The sequence below is a fragment of the Asterias amurensis genome, chromosome 3, assembly GCF_032118995.1.
Source record: "Asterias amurensis chromosome 3, ASM3211899v1".
NCBI lineage: Eukaryota > Metazoa > Echinodermata > Asteroidea > Forcipulatida > Asteriidae > Asterias > Asterias amurensis.
In genome coordinates, this window is record NC_092650.1 from 18,086,536 (window position 1) to 18,110,765 (window position 24,230).

Below are 24,230 nucleotides of genomic sequence, written 5' to 3' on the forward strand. Positions count from 1 at the left end.
ACTTATTAGAGTTATTACAACTGTCGTTTTATGTTGTACACGAACAACTAGTTCTGCACTTCAAAGCATGTTTTATACAAATTCCTTGCTTGACCTTAAAAACGGAGCGAGGCCTTCATTTTATTCAATATATTTCTGCATATTGAGAGCATAGAGTATACTCTATGTTGAGAGATATACAAAGGACAACCCGTCCCAGTTCTGTGCACGGAGCTCCCAACTTTATTTCTACAGTCCAGGTCAATCGTACTGAGCCTATTGTTGACTGCACGCCTCAGTGCTTCACCTAAGCCTGTTCGCTGGACCGCACTCGATCAGTCACCATTCGCTGAAAGGTGACCCGTAATCATATACATACCTTTTCAAAACAAAATTCAGAATAAAATTTGAATTGCAGAATATCGTTTGCCTGGTACAATGCCCTCGCCATAACTTTTATTGTTTGCTATGCTCTCATATCGCTACCTGGTGCACCGATCTGATCTCAGGTATGGATATACAGTTTTTATAACCTGGACACGGTATTCATTGTTCGCGGTGTGTGCACACTAAGTAGAAGTTACCGAGGGTTTCAAGGATAAACAGTACCAACAGGTTGTTCGGCAGACGGACGAGGTGGTGTAGTGTGCGGTCGTCTTTCGATCTGGCCAGTGTATCAAAACACAGTTGCTTCACATACGGTCATCTTCGAGGAAACTGATTCTCAGCGATGTCTGAAGTACGGGAGAGAGACGGATCGAAGAAATACTCCCCATCCACCAATGGAGGGACGGGGAAAAAAGGCCTTCCGGACGGGGACACCGACTCGCAGGATGGGTCCAAGGGATTGAAGCTCAAAAGACAGGTGACTATTGTATAAATCTAATTTAATTTTAACCGTGTTGTATTTTACTGAGTATTTATTTAGGTCAGATTTTGAACCACGTACAAGTGTGTTTATGTGTATGTTATGCTTCTCTTATTTCTTAGTTTATATTTGGCTGTTGCTCCACTTACACGGTTTAGTAATCAATACATAGGGAACTTTGTGCATCACACCTCTTTTCTCATTTAATGTAGACACAGGAACAGGGGCGCCGTATAGACCCGTCTCGTTTTGTACTGGGTCTAATTCTCACAAGTTTCTGGCCTGACGTTCTAACCCTAGTGTCAAGTTTGAAAAAGACTCTGCTAGGGTCGACATGTCAGTACAATGCCTAGTTCTTCCTTTATATCATATGTCCTTTTGGTTGGTAAACAGTTTGCAACAGCCAGTTCTCTTTTGAAGTTTTGTATTTTTTCCATGGATGCATATTTTGGTGTTTGCTAAAGCCGCATCTCTGAAGCTGGCAATACGAAATGGAACTAAACTTTGCTTTACTTTGGAGGTCTCTTGCTTTGCACATTGCTCGCTGCTTTTATTTATCCCCCAAAAATAAGTTGGTCATATTCTGCAGAGACACATTTTTTTGCAAACCTGAGAGCAAATAACAAATCCAAGAACCTTCAAGGTTTCTTTCTGTTGTTCAGTCAGGTAATATCTGCGCATTTCCCATTAATATACAATCATCCAACAAAAAGTGCAGCAACTTTTTTCACAAACCAACTATAGTTTAAATTTTTTTTTAAAGACAGTCACTACAAAAACTATTTACCATAAACGGACAAAAACAAGTAAAATACAGACAAAAAATAAATAAATAAAAAGACACTGAAATCTGTGGAATTTTCGAGGATAAAGCTATAAAAGCTGTCGTTCTTTGATTGACGATAGACCCGTCCTTTGATTGATGATATGCCCATTACCACAATGGGCATATGGGGGACTCATTGGATTAAGGGTCGCAAAAGGATTGATTTACTTGAAATTTTTACACATTGTAAAAACTCAAGTACCCATATCTGAAATCGGTTATGAGGTATTTTTGCTTAGTGTGTCTATTTCCCCCTTTTGCTGAGCCCAATTTGTGCATGCAGTTTTCCCTTTGCACCAGATCGTATGTCTGTAATGCGTAACACCGTGCACAAATTGAAAACCAATGACGGAGGACAACACCACAGGGTTAGGTAGCTCAGTTAGCGCCAGTATGTTATATTCCGAGGTCTCATGCAAGTTCACATCCCGCTCCAGTAAACCAAATATTTGTTGTCCAACTTTTCCCAATGTTGCGCAGTGCCCTTTAAGTATTCTGATTTGGAGAAAGTAAACGTGATTACAATCTGTCCCCTTTGTTGACGTGACCCAATATTTGTACCCAAGCTACTCAGTTCAATACGGTCTTTTGAACCCAGTGACCCTTTGCATTATCTAAACTACGTAATTACCCACGTAACTAAACAAACCCCGTCGAGAATGGTTACATGTTCCCTCATGTCAACGTCTTGAATGGGAGACTATACTAATCGTAATCAAGGGCAAACCATTTTTTATATATTTTAAATCCGGGTCATAGGTCACGGTTGGAGTATAGTACGGTGGCACATCTAGGAACTTAGCCCCATTCACTAGAATTGACCCCGGCAAAAGATTTAACGAAAAGTCGTCCACAAACATTCTTTGTTGTCATTGAATTACATATTAATATTTATCTTATGCTGAACTACCTCTGCGTTTAGATTGATTTTACCTCGCTGCACAAGTCTGAGGTGAAATAGTTTAAGGGCAAGGATCCAATGTACTTTTTATGCTCATGTATTAATAGAGTGAAACACACTCATTACATTTCGAGTGGTTCCTCAAATGGCTTTTTAAAAAAGAGTGGCGGTAATTTCACTTGTTTAGAGGGGTTTTAAAAATCACTTAAAAAGATGCCATCTTCAATCTAGCAGAGTGGAAGATCACTCGAAAAAGAGTTGTTCTTCTTATGGCTCTTCAAAGAGTGCGTTTTCACTTGAATTTAGAGAGTTCGTAAAGACCCACAGTGTTTACGACAAGATTCAAAATGTGTGTCGTAAAAAGAAAAAGTGATTTTTTTTCCAAAAAGAGACGACAAAACTAGGCAAAGTATAGTAGCCTATATAATGTATACATGGAGTGTTTTCGGCAGAAAATTTATTACTTCTGTTCTGAGAGCAAATTTTATTATACGAGGTTCATTCAACCAAATCCTGTGGTCACAAAGAATGATTTCCGTCTGAACCACTGTCGGATTCAAAAAAAGGTCATTGCTTGTTTATAGCAATAGCAGTAACCGTAAGAATTAATGGATTTTGGGTATTGTGCTTTTTGTAACAATATCCACAGATTTACATTAAACTTACACTGTGTTTTGTGTCCTGCAGAAAGTACGAAGAGCCGTTGAAAAGGTGCACGATTCGTGCAAGTAGTTTTACTGGCAAGACATGAAATGTTGTTGAGACTGTGCAAGTTTCGCTCCTACAAACAATACAAAATACCGCTCCTGTTATAGAATAGGCCTATGCAATGGTTTTCTATGAACATGAATATTCTTTTAAAATCTACTTTTACTAATATATAATATATACCAAAAGCTACTCAATAAACACAAATAACTTGTTATATTTACCGTTGAAACAAACCATACTTGGGACGACATGCATAAAAAAAGCAAAACAATTATCTCATTTGCCATTAAACATAGGCCTATATTACAAACCGGAAAAGGAGTTGAAGTTACAGGGTTTTCTTTATTAATTTGTTTAATTTATTTTACGTTCACTATGCTATCATAACCAAATTATATACCTGCGTTAACCAAGTTTGGATCGAATAAACAAAATCGCGTACCACGTACATCTCAAATAATTATTTGGTTAAACGTTTTGGTATTCAATGGAGATCAACTGTAACATTCGCACATACAGTCGAATGTTTTTCACTGACAATTCATTATCATATAACGTACGATTGTCACAGGTGGGTGGGTCCCACTGAATTGAAAGTACTCTTCAAAGAAACGAATAATGCACTATTATTATTCATTTTACTCTCTGAGATACCACATGAGTTCAATCATACCTTTAAAACGTATAGACAAAAAAACCCCAAAAACACTATCCCAAACCCGCAGACCTTTGGAACGGGACCCAAGGTTACACCCGAAATACTCAATTCAATGAAGTATTATTTTCCCCGCGTCGACATGAGCAAACACCAGACATATAAAGGCCACATCGTAGCAAATCAACAATTTTGTTAAAGGCGCGCACGTTTGGTACATCGTTTGGTCAAAGACCAGTATTCTCACTTTGGTGTATCAATCCCAACATCTAAATAAAGTAACAAACCTGTAAATAATTGGGCTCAATTGGTCATCGGAGTTGCAAGAAAATAATGAATTAAAACACCCTTGGTGTACAATACTTTGACGGTGTGATTTCAGATGCATATTTAAAAAAATATTTGATCGCGTGAGAAGTTACCCCTTTCTCAAAAACTGCGATATTTCAGAGGGAGAAAAAAAACACCCTTGCTGTACGAACTTGTGCGCTTTCAGACAAGAATAAAAGACGTCTAGCTAGAAGAAGTTTTTTAATATTCTAGTGAGAAATTACCCCTTTCTCCAAAACTACATTACTTCAGAGGGAGTCGTTTCCCACAATGTTTTATACTATCAACAGCTCTCCATGATCGTTCCCAAGTCAGTTTTTAAGTTAATATTTGTTTGAGTAATTACCAAACGTGTACATTCCCTGTAATACTAGGCATGAGAACTAAATTAACCATTATGCACATGAACATTGTCATTGAATAGTCGATCCTTGAATAGACTATACTGATTATCGTTTCAGAGCCATATCGTCGCAACTACGAGAATTGTTTTAAAGCCATTGGACCCTTTCGGTTCAGAGAAAAAAAAAGTTCACAGATTTACACATAACCTACATGTACAGGGTTTATAGAAGGCAATGGTGAAAGACTTCTCTTGAAATATTATTCCATGAAATGCTTTACTTTTTGAGAAAACAGCAAGACAATATAAATTCTCGTTAACGAGAATTACGGATTTATTTTAAACACATGTCATGACACGGCGAAACGCGCGGAAACAAGGGTGGGTTTTTCCGTTGTTTTCTCCTGACTCCAAAGACCGATTGAGCCTAAATTTTCAAAGGTTTTATTGTTTGATGTAGAAGTTGTGGTACATAAAGTGTGGGCCTTGGAAAACACTGTTTACCGAAAGGGTCCAATGGCTTTGAAAGGTTTAAAGGATTTGGGTACCTTTTGTAACACAAAACACAAGGTACACAGATTTACATTAAACTAACTTAATTTAAAATTAAATACCATAACTGGTTAATACATTTTTACATGCTAAAACTGAGACTAAAACAGTTTTCGTGACATTGTTTTACTCATTTCTCAAAAACTTAGAACACCTCAGCAAGTAATATCTTAAGGAAAGCTTTCTACTATCTTTATCTTCAAACCGTTTAATGTTAATCTGAGGACATTGTGTTTTGTGTTACAACAAGTATACCCAAACCCTTTAAGTACTTTTGAAACCACAAGCTTTGAATTGGGATCCACCCATATACGTCTTAAATACGTGCATTTTGGGCACGGCGTGTCTAAAATGCAGACCAAGGCTATGAGACGTGTCCAAAGGCCTTCAAGACATGGTTTCGAAAAAGGGGCCCCTGGAACATTGGTCTGAGTCTGCACCAAGACAGCCCACAATAGTTGTCATTTAAAAAGCAATTCTGGAACGAAATTCAAACAACCGTAATAATTCGTAGTTTGGTCATGCCCCCAGTGTAACCTTACTGTACTTTATGTAGATTTGTGCACAAGTCGTTAAAGGCAGTGGACACTAATGGTAATTACTCAAAATAATTATTGGCATAAAACCTTACTTGGTCACAAGTAATGGGGAGAGGTTGGTGGTATAAAACATTGTGAGAAACGGCTCCCTCTGAAGTGCCATAGTTTTAGAGAAAGACGTAATATTCCACGAATTTGATTTCGAGACCTCGAAATCAATCATCTAAACGCACACAACTTCGTGTGACAAGGGTGTTTTTTTTTCTTTCATTATTATCTCGCAACTTCGATGACCAATTGAGCTCAAATTTTCACAGGTTTGTTATGTTATGCTTATGTTGAGATACAACAACTGTGAAGGATAGTCTTTGACAATTACCAACAGTGTCCACTGCCTGTAAGTGTCTGTTGCGGTGATATCGTTCCGACTCTCCCCGCGATTCCCGCGGTATTCTACTACGCGAATACGTGAATTCTGTCACGACTACGGTCCCAGCGGTTCGCGCGAGAACAGCGATCTCGCCATAGCACCGCCACAACTCGACTATCTCACCGCGTGTGACCATTAACCACTTGTCCAAGTCTACATACTTTATGGGACACACTGCCTTGGATCGGACAATTCGGACAACATTTTGGAAAGATGTCTTAAAAGTAGAAGCTTATTGTTTGATTTCTGCTATATCCCTTCTTCTTATTTCCGAACTGCGCAAGTGTCGTAAACTCTGTCTGGAATAATATTAAAGTACTCTTCAAAGAAACGAATAATGCACAATTATTATTCATTTTACTCTCTGAGATACCACATGAATTCAATCATACCTTTAAAACGTATAGACAAAAAAAAAAAAAAAACACTATCCCAAACCCGCAGACCTTTGGAACGGGACCCAAGGTTACACCCGAAATACTCAATTCAACGAAGTATTATTTTCCCCGCGTCGACTTGAGCAAACACCAGACATACAAAAGGCCACATCGTAGCAAATCAACAATTTTGTTAAAGGCGCGCACGTTTGGTACATCGTTTGGTCAAAGACCAGTATTCTCACTTTGGTGTATCAATCCCAACATCTAAATAAAATAACAAACCTGTAAATAATTTGGCTCAATTGGTCATCGGAGTTGCAAGAAACTAATGAAGTAAAACACCCTTGGTGTACAATACTTTGACGGTGTGATTTCAGATGCATATTAAAAAACCTTTCTCAAAAACTGCGATATTTCAGAGGGAGAAAAAAACACCCTTGCTGTACGAATTTGTGCGCTTTCAGACAAGAATAAAAGACGTCTAGAAGTTTTTTAATATTCTAGTGAGAAATTACCCCTTTCTCAAAAACTACGTTACTTCAGAGGGAGTCGTTTCCCACAATGTTTTATACTATCAACAGCTCTCCATGATCGTTCCCAAGTCAGTTTTTAAGTTAATATTTGTTTTGAGTAATTACCAAACGTGTACATTCCCTGTAATACTAGGCATGATCTAACACTTGAGAACTAAATGAACCATTATGCACATGAACATTGTCATTGAATAGTCGATCCTTGAATAGACTGAGTTTCAGAGCCATATTGTCGTAACTACGAGAATTGTTTTAAAAGCTTTAAATGATTTGGGTACTTTTTGTAACACAAAACACAAGGTACACAGAATAACCTTAAACTAACTTAATTTCAAATAAAATACCATAACTGGTTAATACCTTTTTACATGCTAAAACTGAGACTAAAACAGTTTTCGTGACATTGTTTTACTCATTTCTCAAAAACTTAGAACACCTCAGCAAGTAATATTTTAAGGAAAGCTTTCTACTATCTTTATCTTCAAACCGTTTACTGTTAATCTGTGGACATATAAGTACTTTTGAAACCACAAGCTTTGAATTGGGATCCACCCATATATACGTCTTAAATACGTGCATTTTGGGCACGGCGTGTCTAAAATGCAGACCAAGGCTATGAGACGTGTCCAAAGGCCTTCAAGACATGGTTTCGAAAAAGGGGCCCCTGGAACATTGGTCTGAGTCTGCACCAAGATAGCCCACAATAGTTGTCATTTAAAAAGCAATTCTGAAACGAAATTCAAACAACCGTAATAATTCGTAGTTAGGTCATGCCCCCAGTGTAACCTTACTGTACTTTATGTAGACTTGTGCACAAGTCGTTAAAGGCAGTGGACACTATTGGTAATTACTCAAAATAATTATTGGCATAAAACCTTACTTGGTGACAAGTAATGGGGAGAGGTTGATGGTATCAAACATTGTGATAAACGGCTACCTATGAAGTGCCATAGTTTTAGAGAAAGACGTAATATTCCACGAATTTGATTTCGAGACCTCAGATTTAGAACTTGAGGTCTCGAAATAAATCATCTAAACGCACACAACTTCGTGTGACAAGGGTGTTTTTTTCTATCATTATTATCTCGCAACTTCGATGACCAATTGAGCTCAAATTTTCACAGGTTTGTTATGTTATGCTTATGTTGAGATACACCAACTGTGAAGGATAGTCTTTGACAATTACCAACAGTGTCCACTGCCTTTAAATGTCTGTCGCGGTGATATCGTTCCGACTCTTCCGCAGTATTCTACTACGCATGCTGTCACGACTACGGTCCCAGCGGTTCGCGCGAGAACAGCGATCTCGCCATAGCACCGCCACAACTCGACTATCTCACCGCGTGTGACCATTAACCACTTGTCCAAGTCTACATACTTTATGGGACACATTGCCTTGGATCAGACGATTTGGGCTATAACTTGGAAAGATGTCTTAAAAGTAGAAGCTTATTGTTTGATTTCTGCTATATCCCTTCTTCTTATTTCCGAACTGCGCAAGTGTCGTAAACTCTGTCTGGAATAATATTATGTGTACTTTTTTACTATTATTATGGCGTACTTTATTGATGACTAGTTATAAAAAATGTGGTAAACGAAACGAAACGGATAAACAGCCCGACACTTTAGTGCACGGGAGTAGTGCAAGGTGATGACGCCACGTGAACCACGTGACTCAATTCTATCATTGAACACATAAACCGACATGTCAAAAGTCCGGAACAAATAAAAATTCTTTGTTCAATCAAAACACCCAGTCAGTTTACTACTTGACACTTGACTCCTATCCAATTTATTAAGTACAAAGGCTATCTGTTGGATAGAAAATGGTTGGCTTCTAGTCTTTTCGAGTCGCAGACAGACTTTTTGCAATATCAAAAAGTTGGTCAGGTTGGTGTGTAGTGGAGCTTCTTGCTTCACGCTCCACCTCTAGGACCCCTGTTCGAGTCCCACTGGGGGCACTATAAGGTTTTTGTCCTCTATTGACTGCGTGGGTTTTCCCCTGATAAGTTCTCTTGAGTTTCCTCCCATAACTAAAACTAAAAACTGAAATTTCTTTAATATCTTCTCTTCTAAAATAATGTTTGAAGGTTTGCATGGTGTGGAGAATAAGAATAACAATAAATATATAATTATTATATATTTTAACATAGGTTTTCTCAATTTCGTCAAATGAGCAGCCAGTTTAACCACAATCAAGCTATTCTGTTTCACGAGAAATCGAATGATACTGAAAATGGTCATTCGGTTTTATGATTAGTCAAATGTAATGTTTCGTCATTCGAATTATCAAAACAAACATTCAATTTAACAATTCATCAAAGCAGCATTCAAATTCGCAACGCTTCTTGAGGCGTGTTTACCACGAAAAAGAATGACGATACGCTAAATTGAACAGAGTGCTTAAGGAATTTGAATCGACTTAAAACGAAATTGAATGGCCGAATTCTGAATTTGAAACGCAGTAATAACTGGAGAGGCAAAACAGCTTTAACTCGAACGCATAAAAATGAAATTGCCTGCTCATTTTCTGAATTTGACCATGAAAACCTATAGCAAACTTGCGGGTACAACCATGAGTAAGATCTCTTTTGAAGGAGTGGTGGCTCTGAAAAGAGCCGGTTTGGTCTCGACGTTTCGAACAGTATACTCTGCTCGTCTTCAGGAGAATGCTCATTCTCCTGAAGACGAGCAGAGTATACTGTTCGAAACGTCGAGACCAAACCGGCTCTTTTCAGAGCCACCACTCCTTCAAAGGAGTTTTTACCCATGGTTGTACCCGCAAGTTTACTATTAATATTGATATATATAGTCATTCTTATCTTTTCTTCTCGTCTGGCTCTGATTTATGAGCATTTATTAATTACCCAGATCCAGTGGTCAAAGTTTGTGCGGGCTCTTAAGGTAGCCCTGCCCTAAATGTAGCCTCAAGCTTTCAAATAGCCCAAGCTTTTCAAGATTAGCAGGTGGCAATCTTTGAAACACCGACTCTAATTTTCCTTTAATTTCAATTTTGTTTTGAAGAAACATTACATAATTGGTAAGACAAACAAATCGCGAAGTCACAAATTTACACAATGGTGATGATGATAGTAGAAAACATCCCATGAAATATTTCTGTCCGAAATGTCATATTTTATAATAAATAAATAAAAAATAATTTCTCGTTTGGAGTTTATCGCTTAGTATTCATCGGTTTTTCACTATAGTTTCTCTGACCCAGATAGTCGATGGATCTCAAACTTATATACAGGCTTGTCTGTTTTAATATGTATAATTATGGTGGATTTACATTAAGTGCTTTCACTGCCAGCAACAAAAACCAACTATGTATTAAAATGTTCCTTTAGAAAGAGTGAATGTTTTCTTCTGAGAAAATAAAGGCTGATCCAAGCTATTCGTTCTGTATTTAGTAGTCATTAGCCACAACCTTGAGGATAAAGGCAGCGTGCTCGCTATACCCACCCGCATTTTTCGTCTCTGAAACTATGGTAATCAGTATAATTATTATTTTATGACTACGAATTTGCATCTAATTAGGCTTTAAGTACTTTTCCGTTAGATGAATAGGTTAGTGAGTTTTATATGTCGAATTATTATTGTTATTACGTGGTTTTTTTTTTTTTTTTTTTTTTTTTGTGGGGGGGGGGGGTGAGCACGGTAAACACCGAATCTGGACACGTTTTGCGTGTGAAAGTTACAACGAATTTTTAAAACACAATCTCAAAAGTATTTAAAAAAAAGCTTGACCAGTCAGACACTAAAACTATTGTGGTTCGGAACAGGAAAAAAAAGTTCACAGATTTACAAATAACTTACAGGGTTTACAGAAGGTAGTGGTGAAATACTTCTCTTGAAATATTATTCCATGAAATGCTTTACTTTTTGAGAAAACAGTAAAACAATATCAATTCTCGTTAACGAGAATTACGGATTTATTTTAAACACATGTCATGACACGGCGAAACGCGCGGATACAAGGGTGAGTTTCCCCGTTATTTTCTCCCGACTCCGATGCCGATTAAGCCCAAATTTTCACAGGTTTGTTATTTGATATAGAAGTTGTGATACACGAAGTGTGGGCCTTGGACAATACTGTTTACCGAAAGGGTCCAATGGCTTTAACGACAATGGACACTATTGGTATTTGTCAAAAACCAGTCTTCTGCACAAAATAACAAACGTGTGAAAATTTGGGCTCATAATAATGAAAGAAAAAAACACCCTTGTCACACGAAGTTGTGTGCTTTTAGATGCTTGATTTCGAGACCTCAAATTCTAATTCTGAGGTCTCGAAAACTACGTTACTTCAGAGGTAGCCGTTTCTCACAATGTTTAATACTACCAACAGCTCCCCATTACTCGCTGCCAGGTTTTATGCTAATAATTATTTTGAGTAATTACCGATAGTGTCCACTGCCTTTAAGCGTATATGTTGGGAAACAACAATTAATATCCATCATCCATTATGCTATTTAAAAAACCCAGTTATTATCATGATAACGTTTGGAGTTACAATTTTGACAGGACTATACATTTAAAGGGACAAATAAGAAACTACTATTACTAGGTCGTGTCCGAATTAGCGGCAATACAGCTACTGCAGGATCTTCGGCTGGATCGCCGCGACACCATGCGTTTGTTTTAAGAAAGTACTTACATTAGCAACAGTTGGGCTATCTTAGTGGCCGAACTCACGTCTGATCCAGAATGCAGAAATACAGACTGTCATAACACAAACAATGTTATTTCCAACAATTTTTTTTTTCATCTTCACAGAGTTTGTGTTCGGTATCACAATTCATGTTTGGCAAACCTTGGATGGAACTAACGGTCATACTGTCACTAATAACTTGCGTGTTATTCTGTTTTGATTACCAGGTTGGATTGATCAGTGGTATAGCTATGATCGTCGGAACAATGATAGGATCTGGAATCTTCGTATCTCCAAAGGGGGTCCTGAGACAGACCGAAAGCGTTGGGATGAGTCTGATAGTCTGGATGATGTGCGGAGTACTTTCCATCATTGGTACATACTTTAAAGGGTTAGGGTAAGGGTTAAATAAAGATAAGGGTTGGAAAACTACGGGCAGACTTCGTCACTGATTGTGAAATGCTCTTTTAGATACGGGCTTCAAAAAGCAACGATGATCTTACAAACAAAAATTTGTAAAAATTTGGGAAGGTAGCCAGTCAGGCTCACAGTGGAAGATACCCATGCATACATACTTATGGACTGTGAAGGGGGTAACCATGTTTCAGCCCCCGGAGTATGTGGCAACATGTCCCTGGTCAATTCGGCGATTTAGGTGGATAGCCGATAGTGTAGCCCACACCTTGAAGTGGACGCCTGGGTATGGTAAAAATGCTTACAACTTTGTTAACAGACTCTACATGGATTGTGTCAAGATGGTTGAGGGCTTAGATTAGGCTGGGGGATAGGAAGGTAGTTTGGGTTAGGGGTAAGTGGTTAGGATGGTAGTTGAAAACTATATGTCTAAGCTTGGGAAGGATGGGAATGTGTTTGTGACGTGTTATGGAGTGGCATTAATTTTGTAGGCCACCATAATAGCCTTACTGTGTGACGATGTCATGGCATGTAAACAGACATTTGTAGATCAATGCTATTACGGGAGTCCAGCCAGCTTGAGAACAAGAACAAGGTATAGACGATGTGACCTATGTTTACATTTAAACCGCCCTCTGTTGACAAAACACTATACACGTCATGTTTCGCCGGGCACTGAGTTGCGTAGTCGTAGTAAGATTGCGTACACTTTCTAGCTGGCTGCCAATCATGTATGGTTTTCGTGTGACGTCAGAGGTCACATCGTCTATAGAGTGAGCCCTCATAGTGTTCTGTTCACACGATTTCTCGGTGACTTGTGTTTAACCTCACTCTATGCACAGGTGCATTATGCTACGCTGAGCTTGGCACAGTCATCCCGAAATCAGGAGGGGAGTATGCTTACCTCTTGGACACCCTAGGACCCATCCCTGCCTTTCTCTTCTCGTGGATCTCAACCATAGTTCTTAAACCGTCCAGTGTCTCAGCCATCACTCTAACCTTCGGAGCGTACGCCTCACAAGCTCTCTTCAATACCGACGGAGGAGATTGCGACCCGCCCACTATTACACCTAAGCTGTTCGCAGCCGTTGCAATCGGTGAGTAAAGGTCGATACCGCAGTTTGTTCCTGTTAATAGATTTGGGTACTTTTTGTAACACAAAACACAATGTCCACAGATTTACATTAAACTTATAACGTTTGAAGATAATGATAGTAGAAAGCTCCCCGGAAAATATTAAATGCTGAAGTGCTATAGTTTTTGAGAAATGAGTAAAACTACAGCACCTCAGCAAGTAATATCATTATCTTGAAACTGTGTAAGTTTAATGTAAATCTGTTGACATTGTGTTTTTTGTCCCCCAAAAAGTACATAGACCCTTTAACCCAAAGGGCACTTTTTAAATGTATTAACTGGCGCCCCTTGTGGCGGATTAGAATGGTCGTCAACTGCCGCCATAATTTATGATCTACCAATGAAAACGTATCTTTGTTTTAGAATTTTCGGAAATTAAAATGATGTTTCAACAGGACGTTTACCTGAGATAGATACCCTATAATGAGTAAAAACCAGGAATCAGGATAAGCCTATCGGTTTCTTTCCCTGCTTTTCACCTCCACTGTGGATCCCTGGTTCGAATCCCACCTCAGACCAGACCCCCTGCGAGAGGATTGCGTTGTTTTTAGTTCCTATACTGATTGATGGGTTAAGCCCATTTGGGGTTTCCTCCCTTTTTTAAAGCTCAACATTTTCCTTCACAGTCTCCTTTCTTATTAGAGGTCGTGCACTATTGGATGTGTAATAAAATTGCTAACGATGAGTCGCTGTGAAACCTGATTTTCTAAAAGACAATTAATTGAATCATTGGAATTTTTTAATGTTTCCTTCCTTTCTTGCCCTATTCACTCCGATGCGAAACTCAGTACTGATTCTGTTCATCAACTGCGCCAGCGTCAAATGGGCGACATCAGTGCAGGTTGTCTTCACTGCAGCTAAACTGACAGCTCTAGTCATTATTATCGTTGTTGGGGTTATCAGGCTCTTTCAAGGTAGGTGAATTATAGTCTGGTCCTCTGTCTTTATCCGCAAGGATAGATACATGTATTGGCTTTATATACACATGTACATCAGATTTAACTGCGAATCTCTAGGATGAAAGACTTGTGAAATGAATTGGAGGTCAAAGGTGGTTATATAGATGTGGGCTTACAGGCAGATCTCTGGCGTAGAACTTCACGAGCCTCGAAGTGTGACGTCATAATGATCAGACTACTAGGTGACCTATGGTAAAGAAAATGCTTTATATTAATTATAGCTTGGTGGCAGACTTCCTTTGATTGTCTACAAACACTGGACATTATTTACATTCCCCCGGACATGGTATCCAGTACATTGCAGGTTTACTCCCCATCTCCATCTCTCGCTGGTACCCGTTTGTTCTCCCGGGGAGAGGTGGAGTGAGGCAATATTGTGATGGAGTGAGGCAATATTGTGATAAAGTGAGGCAATATTGTGAGGCAATATTGTGATAAAGTGAGGTAATATTGTGAGGCAATATTGTGATAAAGTGAGGCAATATTGTGATACCTAAGACAAGTTAGTGTCCCAAGTCCAGTGCATAAACAAGTGCCACAAATTTTACCAGTACATAAAAAACTGGACAGGTAATGTCGTTTGTACAATTAGCAACAAACTTTTATTTTTCACAGGTGAAGTCGCTAACCTTACTCCGCCGGAATCTTTCGCAACTTCTTCGCTTCAGCCGTTCGCATATGGCGTTGCGTTCTACCAGGGGCTGTGGGCTTATGACGGATGGTAAATGTTACTTCTCAAAAGCAATAAAAATACGATAATTTAATTGTCAAATATGAACTGCATCTTAACTATATGACGGTCAATACTGAGGAGGCCTTTTATTTTTAGCATTTTGACAAACTTTGAGGGTTGTGAAACAATAATCAATGTATTCGTTATTGATCTCCATAGGAACCAGCTGAACTACATGACAGAGGAATTGGTCAACCCCTACAGGTAAATATCAGTCCAGAGATCAATTATTTCGGCCAATATAGAGCTCTCGCCGTGCTATAATGAATGAAGTTTCTACTATACTGAATTGACATTATCCGAATTTACGGTCGTAGCAAGATCAATTAATAAGTTGACCATTGTTTACCAATTGTGCTGTTATGATGTTTTGTACCTAAATATTTACATTTACATTTTTTGAAATGTTTTTCTTGAGGTGTTTAAACAATTCCTTTTATCTTTGTATACGCTTGTTGTAATCATTTTGAATTTCAGTATGTTTTTGCGTGTTTTTTTAGTTTGTACTGAAAGACACATTCGGTTTGTTTTTAAAGGCAGTGGACACTATTGGTAATTACTCAAAATAATTATTAGCATAAAACCTCAATTGCTAACGAGTAACAACCACTAATTGTTATATTGGAGGTTAAACTTGTTACAGCACGAACCCTTGGACATTCCCAAAACATAACTAAATAAATAAATTGTTTAATAGAAATTGTCAGTGTGTCTTTAAATCCACCACACTGGGCTAAACTGAAACCGATATTAGATGAGGCAACTTATAAAGACTACCTTTTTTAATTTCCGTGCAGGAATCTACCACTAGCCATTATTATCGGCATCCCTCTGGTGACGATATTGTACCTTATGGTGAACATATCTTACTTCACTGTCATGACACCAGCGGAATTACTCAGTTCTAATGCAGTCGCCGTGGTAAGGCATCTATTAATATCTGAGTCCAAGGAAACAACTATTTTAGAAATGTTTCATTGTATTTAGGCTACTCATGCACTTTTATTTCCTCCATGATTTCAACTACTTGGCCAAACACCTTGTCTAGATTTTGAATATGTATTGTTCAACAGCAACTGTGTTTCCGTTTGTTAGTCCACTGACACGTTTGGTATGTCTTATTGTCTTTGACATGACTATGACTTGATCACAATAAAATCAAAATACCCGTTGTGTTTGTACCAAGAGATACGTGGCAGGAGATTATATGTCCCCATAATATGGCAGCCGTCGATTTCACCAAACTCTTCCTAACTTAGCATTAATCTTAGGACTTGGGACGGGTTCAGTTCCGTATCCAAATACGTAGGACGCATTGAACTCATCCTAAGTTAGGACGGGTTACTCATCCTAACTCGAGTTAGGATTAATCCTTAGCGTTTCGTGAAATCGGCTGCAGACTGTAAAATCTTCTTAATATTAAGTTGCGAATTTTTGACGGACATATCCTTCTGCCATATGGGTATGCTGGTAGTCGCTGCATGCACCCATATTTAGGCCACTTTGAGAAGAAGCTTGAGAATAATATTTGCCTTAGGCCAACTTTCTGTTTGGTAAATACGAAACAAGTTAGACTCATCCTAAAGTGAGTTATAAAACCTACTCAGTTCTAAAAATGTTTGGTTAATACGAAACAGTTTAGACACATCTTAAAGTGAGTTCTGAAACCTACGCAGTTCTGAAAATGTTTGGTTAATACGAAACAAGTTAGACTCATCCTAAAGTGAGTTCTGGAACCTTCTGAGTTCTGAAAACGTCCAGATCAGAAAAAATCCGAAAAAATAGTCTGTTCTTGAAGTGGTCGACGGGTTCTAATCAAATCCATTTTGTGTTTTTATTAGACTTTTGCCAGTCGAACCCTCGGCCCCATGGCTTGGATTATTCCATTCTTTGTCTGTTGCTCTACCTTCGGTGCTGCTAATGGATCAGTCTTCGCTTCCGGAAGGTAGGCACTACACAAACTCTCTCTGACCTGCTAACCCCAAATGGATATGATGTGCTACTTTGCAGTACATTTATCAAAGCAAATTGTTTCGTTGGAGGAGTCTAGCACATTTCAACTCATGCTAATTATTCGTTACAAATGTTTGACGTCAAAAATTTGTATCGCATTCGTATCCGCATGAATTATGAACTATAGACTTGATTCTATTGCTGGAATTTTTGTTTTTTGAAAAAAATTCAAACTGACTTAACATGATCATAAGTGAGATGTGTAACACAATGTGTTTACCCAAATTCAGGTTGGCGTTCGTCACTGCTCGTGAGGGCCACACCGTAGATGTGTTGTCCATGGTCCACGTCAAGAGATACACACCAGTCCCAGCGCTCATATTTCAGGTAAAAACCAAAACAAATGCAGTAACAAAATCGTTGCTTTTTTAACCCTAAATTGAGACGAACGAAAAAGTGGATAAAACTTCAAACAACACTAGATTGAAATCTACTATACACTGCAAAAAATGGGGTGTTTAAATTGACACTGTGGGTGATGTCACAAGTGGATACCAAAGAGAGAATCAAACGTTCAAAAATCAAAGGGTGTTAAAAATTAACAAAAACAAAAATGTAAGGGCCACAATCAATAAGAAATTACTTGGAAGAAAATGGGAAAATTACGAAAACGTGTATCATTGTGTATTTTATTGTCTATTGTGATGTAGACCTTTTTGGGTGTTTTTATGAACTTTTTAAGAATTATGATAACGGAAAACAGTTTCGTTTCATGTGTTTTCATACGATGAACAAATAAAATAAATTGAAATGAGTTTAATTAATAAGTCTCTTGTAGAGAAGCAGAGTATACTGCCCTATTTTGATAGCAATTATTATTATTTTTTTGTGTGTACAGGCAGCCATTGCACTTATCATGATCATTCCCGGAGACTTTGACAGTCTGGTCAATTACTTCAGCTTTACCGCTTGGCTGTTTTATGGAGCTACCGTCGGGGCGCTCCTCATTCTGCGCTATAAACGTCCAGAGGTACACCGCCCTATCAAGGTAAAAGACTGGTCAACTCTTATACCTCAAGTTTTACTTTCAAATTGCATTTTTAAAAGGCAGTGGACACTCAAAATAATTTTTTGCATAAACTTTATTTGGTTTCTAGTTATGTGGTGAGGTTGGTATGTATACAACTAATGAATGTTTATGAGTGCAATGGAGCGAATATTATGTTCATGAGTTGAAAATTGGTACACAAACATTCAGTGGCTCAGAGTGGAACGGGAGGGATATTATCGCAAGCTAAAATTTTGACTGTTTCATTTCACGAGGCGAAGTATAACATTATGAAAAAATCACACAAATTACTGGTTCGGAACAATAATAATAGCGCCGCTTGGCGGCAACAATGCAAAAATTTAATAGCAATCGGATCACAACCTTTTGCACAGGTGCTCATTTGTTTTAGCAGCGGCGCTGTACTGCTCAAAATTATTGGGAACAAGGATGATCCTAACCGTTGAATGGGAAATGCTATTCCCCATGGGTGAATAGGTCTTTTTGATCGCCGTTGCGGATGGGAGTAATAGTGAATGTCATGTGAAGTAAGTTCCACCAATCAAATGACAAGGATCTGTATGTCAGTTATATAAAAACCATCTTTCAACGAATGCACATTATTTGCACCATTGCACGAACTGTAAACATTCATACGGTATATCTCGTCATAGTAGTAATAGTAATAGTATAGTGATAAAAAAAATAGTATTAGTAGCAGTAATTATATACTACCGTCATCTCAATTATCAAACTGATTGCTTCAAATCTTCTTGTTGGCTCTCAGTTGTACTGACTTTGTGTCATATTTTCTCTTTTGAAGTAATTTTAAACCTCCCGTATATATAACCCCTTTCTTCAGGTACCCATCTTCATCCCTATTATTGTCTTGATTGCTTCGGTGTATCTCGTCATCGCCCCCATCATTGATGAACCAGCTCTGGAGTATCTCTTCGCTCTCCTCTTCATTTTGGCCGGACTAGTTTTCTACGTTCCGTTTGTCTACTACAAGTTGGAACTGCCATTTATGAGTAAGTATTTTGATGACAGTAAAATTAGTTTGATATTGGATTTTAGACATTCACCATGTTTGTATAGTGAATACTTATACCCTGGATACATCGATACTTGATACTGGACATTCTCATATGTTTGTACAGCTAATATCGATGATGGTTTTTAGATTGGATGTTGGACATGGGCTTGTACAATGAATGTATACGTTGTACATGTACATCGATATTGGGGATATTGGACATTCACATGTTAGTACAGCGAATATCGATGTTGCTTTTCAGATAATGGATATTTGACATTCACATAGTTTTGTACAGTTAATGTCTACCTTGTACATCAATATTGAATATTGGACAATCCTACAGGTTTGTCCAGTGATTGTATACATTGTATTTCATATGGCCACATACAACAAATTGTTGATCGTTTTTTGTTTTTTTTGCAGATGGGGGGGGGGGGGGGAAGGAGGTAGTTTTTTTAAAAGTTTTTTTTAAAAGTTTTCTTGACATGCCAAATATGAAATCAAGAATAAAGAAATCATCGCAATCACGATAAAACAGAGGGTTTGTGTGTTGTTGATGTTTTCAATAGTTTTGTCAAACAAATTTAACTCCTAGATGACATTTTCTGTAAACTTTTTCAAACAACTAAGCACAGTTAGCCCAAGTAAGAATTGTTCTTGCTTTGCCAACATGAATAAAAACCCTTCTTTAAACATCTTATCAAACCTGTACATTTTGAACCAAATATCAGCTGAAAAATCTGGGCAGTAAAAGTATAAAGAGATATCCAGACATGGGGGGGGGGGGGGGGGAGAATGGGGTCGGGGGGTTTTGAACGGGCTGGGCGGGGACGATCAACATTGTTTTTAATGTGGCCTATTGTATTTTGGACACTCAACAAAAATGTTTATACAGTGAATGTCTAACCTGTTTACATCGAAATCGGATATTGCTTATTAGGTTTGTGTTCTGAGAAACAGACCTGATTTTTGACTATAAGTGTTTACAAACGATTTTGTACTAACAATGTGAAGAAAGAAGAACAGATATCACCTGTTGGTTGAATTTAATTGCCTGATCTTTCTGTTCTCCACCATGCAGAGCACATCACAGTATTCTTTCAACTGTTATTGGAGGTTGCACCATCATCACATGATTACGAGACTGAAGAAATTGAAGCTGCTTAAATCACCATAAGCTGGGCCCAACTTCATAAAGCTGTTAAGCGGAAAAAATAATGCTTAGCAAATTTGCTAAGCAAAAAAAAAAAATGAGTGGGGCACCAGTAAGTTACAACAAAGTAAACTTTAAGCAATTTTTGCTGGAAACCTGTTTCTGTAAGCAAAAGCTTTCCGTGCTTACGGCACGTTTTGTGCATACGGCACGTTTTTGTGCTTATACAGGTTTAATTAATTTGAGCCCAGTCCTTTATAACACGTTGACAAGCTTGTCCTCCGTTCTTCGATGTCCCAAAAGGAACATGAAAACCAACTCTTTTACAAACCAACTATACAAATCAAGCCACATTTTGGCGAAGCCGTTTATGTGGAAAAAAATTATGCAAAGCTAAATTGATATAGGGAACCATTCAAAAACATTCAATGTTGCATGGTGTTTTGGCTGGTAACCTTCTTGGCTGAGCAAATTTCTATATTGATGAACAGCTTCATAACATGCTTGGTGTTTTGTGTTTTGTTACAGCTATAAATCGTTTATTTTATACAAAGAAAATTAAAAGAGGCTTTGGTAACATTATTTGTTGTTTTATCATTGTTAAAATATACATGCAAACTTTGTTTGCAGTCAGATAAACGTTTGAGATGGCTCTACATGTCAAAAGTTGACAACTGTGTTGGTTTCTATGCCAACAGCATGCACTTCTCGAAACATAGTTGTTAGGCATTGACATTGTAATGTGTTATTAAATGTTTACTTTTTCAGGGAGCCGTTTCTCACAATGTTTTAAACTATCAACCTCCCCCCGTTACACATCACCAAGTAAGGTTTTATGGTAACAATTATTTTGACTTAAGTAAGGGGCAATTCAGAACAGTCAATGAACAATTAGGTCACGTTGATATATGTTGATGAGGAATTATACACTGTTTTGAGTTTTAATTTAAATTGTCTAGGTTTGGTTGGAGAGTCGCATTCATACACAAGATAAAATGTTGATCTTTTGTGGTGCGTCAGTATTTCTCAAATTTTCTGAATGTTTGATATTTATTAATTGCTTACTGTTTTATTGTATAGGGAATTGCAGTTAGAACTGGTGGAGTGGGGTGGTGGTAAGGGGCAACAGTGTATGGGGAGAGATACAGTAATTTTCAGGAACCACTTAGGGCCGTAGTGGCAGGAGATGCAGTTTCCCGGAGATGTTGTCCCTATACGGTGAACTGTGTACAAACATCTTCCGATAGCGCCCTCTTGCGAACAATCCTCATGTTACTTTCAACGGGGGACATAATCTCAGAGGTTTTTCTTACGACACCAGGGCAAAATGTCATAGCTCTGCTTAACGGAAAGCAAATTTTCGTGCTTACCGTAGCAGCAAAACTTACTAAGCTGTACTGATGAACATAGTGTTTGTCTTCGTTTGAATTCTAACTTTGTGTCCAATGTCCATATTTGGGCATGGACCTTTTGTGATGTGATGCGTGCCTGAATTATTTTGCCTTTCCTGCTTTCTCTGTTGCCCCTGAAATTGTTGTTGATTTTCAATATGCTTGGCTGTGGTTGTGGGTTGCGTGGGATGGGCGTCTCCGTCCGCCACATTATTTTTACGACTTGCCACTTGATGGTTGAACTGGATGAATTGTTTCTTTTTTTTTTTTTTTTTTTTTTTTTTTTTTTTTTTTATAAATATATACATAAATTAGGAATGTAGATTATAAATATTGCTACCCATGTGCACACATTTGTAATTTGATTGGTTGAATACCACACGTAGCGTGTCATCCAATATTTACTGACGCGATGCGCTAAATTTATAAATCGAGTCCAATATGGATTATTATTGGACGATTTTTCCTCGTGATTATTTTCTAAAAAGACAATTAAATATCCCTTACAGGACTCAACATTTTAAAGTTTGTGTTTCTTTTTCTAAATGAAACAGCAATAATATGAACACTTTTTTTAGATAGAGGTTGACATTGACAAACTAGTAGTAGTTCATCTTATTAGGCCTTATAATAATGTGAATATCTTAATGTAAGTTTGCAGTGTCATTCACATTCAGTAATAACATTTATTCTAAAAAATGTAGTAACATTTTATAAACTTTTCAATTAATATATTTTGGTTATTTTCGGAATTCTGTATAACTACTATAAGGTATTATGTTTGATGAATATTTTTTACTCGTACGTAAACTATTATGGAGGTTTATATTTTGAAAGAGAGTTTTTAATGTTAACCATGTTTTTTAAAAACATTATTCCATAAAAAAATATATCAAAAGTATACAATTGTAATATAGTAAGTCTCGCCAATTACCAATATCAATTAAATATCGGTATAACATAATATCGTTTCTGCGTTATAGTAGCCATTATGGTGGTTACTTGGTCTGATGCTTTTATGGCTATAACATAATTCAATATAGAATAATATTAGTACATTTTACACATATACGGACAAACCTAGGAAAATTCCTACTGATAAATTTCCCCCATCAATTTTCAAAACCTCAAAGGTAAAACATATGTTTGACCTCCCATTTGTTCTGACTGTGCTCTTGAGAATTTGGAAACATACAGGTCCAATTTGTTGTGTACCATCGACACACACAATAATGAACATAATAAACAACATGAAAAGCTGCCGGATTAAAAACAAAAAACAAAAACAACAGTAGGCCTACACTAAGTTATTTTCAAACTACTGTTTGGTTTAAAGGCAGTGGACACTATTTGTAATTACTCAAAATAATTATTAGCATAAAATTACAGGTATAATAGGTTGATGGTATAAAACATTGTGAGAAACGGCTCCCTCTGAAGTGCCATAGTTTTCAAGAAAGAAGTAATTTTCCATGAAGTTGATTTTGAGACCTCAGATTTAGAACTTGAGGTCTCGAAATCAACATCAAAACGCATACAACATCGTGTGTGTGACAAGTGTGTTTTTTCTTTCATTATTATCTCGCAAGTTCGATGACCGATTGAGCTCAAATTTTCACAGGTTTGTTATTTTGTGCATATGTTAAGATACACCAACTGTGAGGGCTAGTCTTTGACAATTACCAATAGAGTCCACTGCCTTAAATGAAAACAATTTAAATTTGAACACAAGATACTCATTTTAAAAGTCTTAGGGTCTACAGGGCCTCGTTTTTTTTTCTCGTTTTTTTTTTTTGCCTAGACGGCTGTGCTCTAAATCAATAAATTTGTTGAGCCTTCTTTTAAACTATACAAGAATCTCTGGACGTTTGGTACGACTGTTCAATTTCAGTTACGAAATGTCCACATATATGGAGAATGCTAATCAAGACTACGGTGACCTCATTTTTGTGCTAAAATTCCTTGTTATTCTTTTGCAATATTTGAAAATAAAACGTGTTTAAAGGCAGTGGACACTTATTGGTACTCAAAATTACTCAAAATAATTGTAAGCATAAAACATTACTTGATAAAAGCAATTGAGAGCTACAGAAAGGTTTGCGGTAACACCATGTAATGACTTTCTCTAATGAGTTGGAGGTGGTTCTGAAATGCACCGTAGGTTTCAACTCGACGTTTCGATCAGTATGCTCTGATCGTCTTCTGGAGAAAGTTTTCTGGAGAAAGTGTTTCTCCAGAAGACGATCAGAGCATACTAATCGAAACGTCGAGTTTAAACCAACGGTTCTTTTCAGAACCACCTCAACTCATTAGAGATAGTCATAACATGGTGTTACCGCAAACCTTTCTATATCGTATTTCCACCATGCAAAGTTTCAAATCCTACAATAAAGAGCTTTTGATAGTATAAAACATTGTGAGAATAACTTAGTTTTCGAGAAAGAATTAATTTTCCACGAATTTGATTTCGAGACCTCAGAACTAGATGTTTAGTTCCCGAAATCAAGCACCTGAAAGCACACAACTTCGTGCGACAAGGGAGTTTTTTCTCCATTAATATATCGCAAGTCAGACGACCAATTGAGTTCAATTTTTTTTTAACTCAATTTGGTCGTCGAAGCTGCGAGAGACAATTGAAAGAAAAAACACCCTTGTCGCACAAAAAGTGTGCTTTCAGATGCTTGATTTCGGGAACTAAACATCTG

At 37.6% G+C, this 24,230-nt stretch overlaps 1 protein-coding gene across 1 annotated transcript; it reads left to right on the forward strand.

The window, feature by feature from the left end:
- The first annotated feature begins 307 nt into the window (after positions 1–307).
- LOC139935005 (b(0,+)-type amino acid transporter 1-like) lies at positions 308–20,251 on the forward strand. Its single transcript, XM_071929446.1, has 12 exons — positions 308–844; positions 11,929–12,076; positions 12,958–13,212; positions 14,038–14,163; positions 14,824–14,929; positions 15,101–15,145; positions 15,739–15,862; positions 16,783–16,886; positions 17,185–17,281; positions 17,793–17,942; positions 18,805–18,973; positions 20,063–20,251. The coding sequence occupies exons 1-12, from the start codon at positions 710–712 to the stop codon at positions 20,146–20,148; spliced, it is 1,545 nt and encodes a 514-aa protein (XP_071785547.1). The 5' UTR covers positions 308–709; the 3' UTR covers positions 20,149–20,251.
- The last annotated feature ends 3,979 nt before the right edge of the window (positions 20,252–24,230 follow it).